Genomic DNA, 5,264 nt, shown 5'->3' with positions numbered 1-5,264 from the left:
TGAAGATTTTTAATATATTTTAAAAATTTAACTACCTAGTTAAGTAAAAAACACATAAACTTAATTTTTATAAAAAAATTGAGATATTTTACCCCTTTAAAAAAAACATTCATAATGTTGTTATTTTTGTCTTATTTTGAGTGATTTGCATTGAGATCATAAATTGAAGGGTAATTTTATTTACCAACAACAACACTGTCAACTGATCAGCAGGAAGAACAAGAACCAAGACACATTCAAACATGCTTCTCAAACATAATATCTTGGGTTAATAACATTCTGCTGAAGTTTCTCCTCGACAACTAGCAGGTTTTACGGTTGGCAAGGGACGGGACTGGACAAATTCTTTTTCGATTTAATAGAATGCAACAAGAGAGAAGTGAATAAATGGAACGGGGCGACTTTTTGCTCCATTTAATCTTCACCCCATTTTTTATACTTCTTGTTTTGATTTTATCAAATAAAAAAATTATTACATTCATCCCATCTCAATTCCTTTCTCATTTTTATCCGACTCTTCTTGAAACATTAAATAATTTTTATATACAAGATTAAACAAAATATATTTTAAAATTTTATAAAATAAAAATCCAATTAAAATATATAAAATAGTTAAAAAGTTACAAAGTCTTGTAAAACTTTTTATTAATTTTAATTGGAAATAAAATTAAAGGAAATAAAATAAAGAAAAGGAAGAAAAAATTTTATATAAATAATTAATATGTAGTTTACTCTTTGAATTTATCTAAAATACCTTAAATTTAAATTTTTCTAAAAGTATCTTTAATTCCTACTTACATTTTCTGATATATGAATTGTTTCCGTTTTATACATTGCCTCAATTTGTTAACAACATTAATTTTTAAAAATTAACAAGTAATTTGCCTCATGAACCTGAATTTGTCCAAAAAATATTTAGTTGATACTTGAATTTGTTCAAAAACTATACTTTTAAAATTAATTTATATATTTTTAAAGTTTTTTAAAATTTATATCCACCCCTATATCACATTGAGAAACTACCATATGTCATTATAGGATTGGCCATCAGTGCCGCATCTGTACAAACTAATAGTGTTAGTATGAAAGTACCCATTTGAATAGCGAAATATAAGTTCATGCACTAACTAAATATAAAAAATTCAAGTACTAATTAAATACTTTTAGACAAATTTAAGAAGCAAACTATGGGTTAATCTATAAATGAAATAACTGTGATTTTAAAGACGGTGAATAGAAAATATTAAAAAAATTAAGGTTGTTTAGCTGCTTTTAAGAGTCAAAAAGTTCAGCAGCCGAAAGAATGTTTCCTTTGACAAGCAAGGAATGGCAAAAACACTAGGGTAAATCTAGTTTCCTAGTAATTGGATTAGAAGTTTGATGATCAACTATAAAGTCGCCATCGTAGTTAATGCGGTCCTTGCAACTTGATATATTGGACTGCAAAAAGCAATCCTACTATTTACCAAATTATGCCCGCCCCCCCAAAAAAAAAAAAAAATCATTAAATGGATGTTAAAGCCAGACCCAAAATTAGTAAAATCAAGTAGACCACTTCACCTAACATTCATGAGTAATGAATATCAAAGCTACTGATTGTCCAGTGACAAAATTTCATGCAACTTTGAATCCAAATTATAAGGACATAAATAATAGATAGCTATATTGCATTGCCAAGAAGTACTGTTTACCCTAAAAGCTGCAGTTCACTAAAAGATACTATAAGTTAATAGGAAATTACCAAGAAGTGGTGGTGAGGTATGTTATGAAGGGGCACCATTTGTTTTTTGTGACTGAGTGACGCTCCTTAACTTTTCATAAGCTTCAGAGCAGGCGTGAGAATAGTCCGACAATGCGCGGAATATCTCAGGCAACCGGATTTTAAGACTTCCAATAGATTTCTCTCGCACTTGAATGCAGTGCTTTTTGAGAGCTTCGGCTTCCTCTTCCAACCTCTTTTTCAAGCTCTCGACCACAAGCTGCCTCTCGGAGACAGGATCCTTTGCATTCATGTCTTCACCTGCATCTATTTCATCCAATGCAGATCTTCGTTGCTTGTACTTGTGATACCATTCCTCGAATGCCTGGCTCTTGCGCAAGAATTCCTTCCTAGTTTCCTCGCATTTTTCTTTTAGCTTCATCTCTTCGTCTTGATGGATGATTATTGTTTTTATCACTGCAGCAAATGAAGAGATAGCGGATTTGGCAACCTCGTCAGGAAGCTTTTCAAGACAATCGTGCCATGCATGAAGGAGTGCTTGGATGGGAGGATTCTGCGCTCGCGGAGGAGATGAGATTTTCTCTTTCAAGCTGCTTTCGATAGGGATGAGATTCAACTTTAACCAGTTGTTGAGAGATAGAATGTATTGCTTTTGATTGGTCACGAGCTTATCAAATTGCGAATGCCACTCTTGGACAACGTTATGAAGTTGGATGGTCCAGTCGTGGTGTTGCTTTGTTGTTTCTTTGGAACTGAGGGCAACGTCAAGAGACTTAAGCTTTTCAACAACCTTGAGCTGCCTATCATGATGTATGCACATGCTTGCCCACATGTTAGCCATCCTGCAAATTAGATGTCAAAATTTATGGTCATGATTAAATTCAATTCAAGCCATTGGCAATAAGTAGGTCTCTTAATCTGAACAGGCAACACAAACAATCCTGGATAAACTTATGAAGTAAAGATGCCAATTACAGCAATATTAGAACCAATATACAAATTTCTAGATATTTTCATAGGAAAACTTACCCATCAACAAGCATAACAAGTTTCGGATATAACTGCTCATCACGTAATCGATTAACTTCTGACACTGTTGAATCCATGGACTGCATGTCAACTATGTACCTTGTATGCAAATGACTTACAGCCGCCTTTGTTTTCTCCAATGATTCAGCACTAGCGCCACGTTTCTTCTGCTTGTTTAACCAAGCTACCTTCCTTTTATACTCGAGCTTCATCAGCTCTCCTTGCTACAATCGGGACCAAATTTTCATAACATTCGGAACAAGTTTAAAAAACAAGCTTAACAACATGCCTATCAACATGGATCGCCATGAAAAGCAGTTGGCCATAAAAAAAGAAAAGAAAAAGTGAAGAGAGAAACAGATAAACCAGAGTCTTAAAATGTACCTTTACTTCATCATAAAGTTTCTTTTCCCATGCTAGCAACTTATCCAGGACAGTGGCGTGAGACTCGTGCTCTTCAGAATCAAACTCATCCTTCCTGTTTTCACCGTTTGTCATACCTCTGAAAGAACTATTCCATGTAATGACACGCATTACCCTCGCGGAATGATCAATATGTCCTACGATCAATGAGATCATTACATTAAAGATAAAGCAATTCTCTTTCTAATTGCAACTACAAATTGCAGGACAAGATCTGCACAAAAAATTTAAAACTTTTAGATCATTTCAACTATGCCATTTTACTCAATAAAAAATAGCAGCTTTGTTTTGTGGTAAAGAATAAAGTATAAAGATGTAAGGTCAAGGCCAGATTAAAACATAAAGGTAAAGCACAACAAGATCTAAATGCAAAGACACACTTTACACAAAAAGTCCATTAAATCATTTAAAAATACAAAAAAGAAAAATTTCCCCCAGATCCAAACAGTCTTTCACATAAAATTGCAGTGAAAACCTAAATTTATGAAATTCAACTAGGTGCAGAACATGAAACATGGAAAACCTAAACTGTCACAATCAAAACATATTAGGCAACTTAGAAAAGCAAGCAGATTACCTCGATTATCAGCAAAATTGGAATGATAATGCAACCTGGTAGCCTCCAGCATCTTAGAAACCTCTTGAGCACTCTCTGAGCATTTCAAGAAATGGTCATCAATCTCATTCAAAACCAGCATCAAATTCACACTAGAAACGGCCTTCACCATTCTCCTGAAATCTGCCGGAGCCGTTTTCGAATGCTCCATCTGTACCTGTTGTTTCCCCTTAACATCATCCTCCACCGCCATCTTCTCCGGCCTCTCCGGAGTCTTGGGCTCAATCTCACTATCGGCTCCGCCATGGCTATTAAACCCCACACCACTCACATTGTTAGCGAAAGGTTCAGCATTTCTAACCTCGGTCTCGTTGTCATTGTTGTCCAAATCCAAGCTCGGACCCGGCATGTTATTGTCGACCATAAAGAAGTAATCCCAAGCCATGTGTTTAGCTTCCGGCATCGGCGGCGGGTGGGTCACATTGTTGTTCTTCGATGTCGACGCCGTCATATCTTCCTTATTAGGCCCTCGTGAGTCTTTTCTGAGACCTTCATTGTGATTTTTTTCAAGCGCCTCGTTTTCTACATGATTTTCTTCTTCTTCTTCTTCTTCCTCTTCTTCTTCTTCTTCAATAGCGAGTGAAGAATCGAACTCCTTGCGACTCTTGATGGGCATTTCTGGCATGCTGAGGGCGCGTTTGATGGGAGCGACGGGGCTAGGGGAGAAGTTAGGAAGCGGAGGAGGTGGAGGAAGGTTGTCCATCATAGGAGGCGGAGGAGGCGGCTGAGGAGTGGAGTCAAGTGGAGGAATCCCACGTGGTTGTTCTTCGAGGGGCTCTTCAGCTTCCCCATGACCGTAGTCACTCAAGGCAGCGCCGGTGTTCTTCAACGAAATGGCGTACCCAGAGTGACCGGCGGCGAAGGCGTTTCGAGCTAAGACCGCATCTTTCATCAAGTTCTTCCGGTCCTTGCATCGAACCACAGATTCTTCGTTCTCTATTCTGGACTGGGCACACCCCATTTTTAGCAGAAACAATTGGCCAGTTAGCAACCACCGGTTCCGACAGCCAAATAAATCCAATGCTGCGCCGTTCGCGGTGGTTCTTTCGGCTATTATCTTTAGATATTTGGTTTGGGGATTAGAAATATTGAGAGTGGGATACTGCCAAGGATAGGACAACGAGAAAAGGAGAAGACAAAGGCAGACAGTGCAGCAGAGCAGCGCAGAGCTGAGGCAAAGAGAGTGATGAGAGTGGGGTATATGCGTTTGTACTCGCTGTCCTTTTCTCTATATTTTTAAATTAACGGTCACATTATTTTATAAAAAAAAATGCAATAACGTTTCACGACGGCGTTTTATTGCTGATATAGATGGTTTACTTCTACTTTTACTCCCTATATTATTTTTATGGTTAAGATATGCGACAAGTAATTCTACTTTTGAAAATTAAGAATTTAGTGTATGTGCTTAAATTTAATAGAATTTAGTTTTTTTATTTTTAGATTTTAAAATTTAGGTCTAATTATTAATAATGT

The 5,264-nt window shown here is 36.6% G+C and overlaps 1 protein-coding gene across 1 annotated transcript; it reads right to left on the bottom strand.

Annotated features, from left to right (window-relative positions):
* Window positions 1-1,533: 1,533 nt before the first annotated feature.
* On the bottom strand, window positions 1,534-5,022 carry LOC108473836 (protein ROLLING AND ERECT LEAF 2-like). The gene is made up of 4 exons (XM_017775619.2): window positions 3,750-5,022; window positions 3,134-3,309; window positions 2,750-2,973; window positions 1,534-2,562 (listed from the first exon to the last, which is right to left on the bottom strand). Exons 1-4 carry the CDS (start codon window positions 4,747-4,749, stop codon window positions 1,764-1,766), a joined length of 2,199 nt encoding a protein of 732 aa, XP_017631108.1. The 5' UTR covers window positions 4,750-5,022; the 3' UTR covers window positions 1,534-1,763.
* Window positions 5,023-5,264: the final 242 nt, after the last annotated feature.

Source organism: Gossypium arboreum, chromosome 6 (genome assembly GCF_025698485.1).
Source record: "Gossypium arboreum isolate Shixiya-1 chromosome 6, ASM2569848v2, whole genome shotgun sequence".
Classification (NCBI taxonomy): domain Eukaryota; kingdom Viridiplantae; phylum Streptophyta; class Magnoliopsida; order Malvales; family Malvaceae; genus Gossypium; species Gossypium arboreum.
Note: the sequence above shows the minus strand (reverse complement) of the source record. Positions and strands in the feature narration are given on the sequence as shown.

Bases quoted from the DNA above. Each gene is read 5' to 3' on its own strand.
- LOC108473836 (XM_017775619.2), bottom strand. From the start codon at position 4,749: ATGGGGTGTGCCCAGTCCAGAATAGAGAACGAAGAATCTGTGGTTCGA. The intron at 3,310-3,749 runs GTAATCTGCTTG...CATTGATCGTAG, and splicing joins CAATTTTGCTGATAATCGAG to GACATATTGATCATTCCGCG. The intron at 2,974-3,133 runs GTACATTTTAAG...TCCCGATTGTAG, and splicing joins AACTTTATGATGAAGTAAAG to CAAGGAGAGCTGATGAAGCT.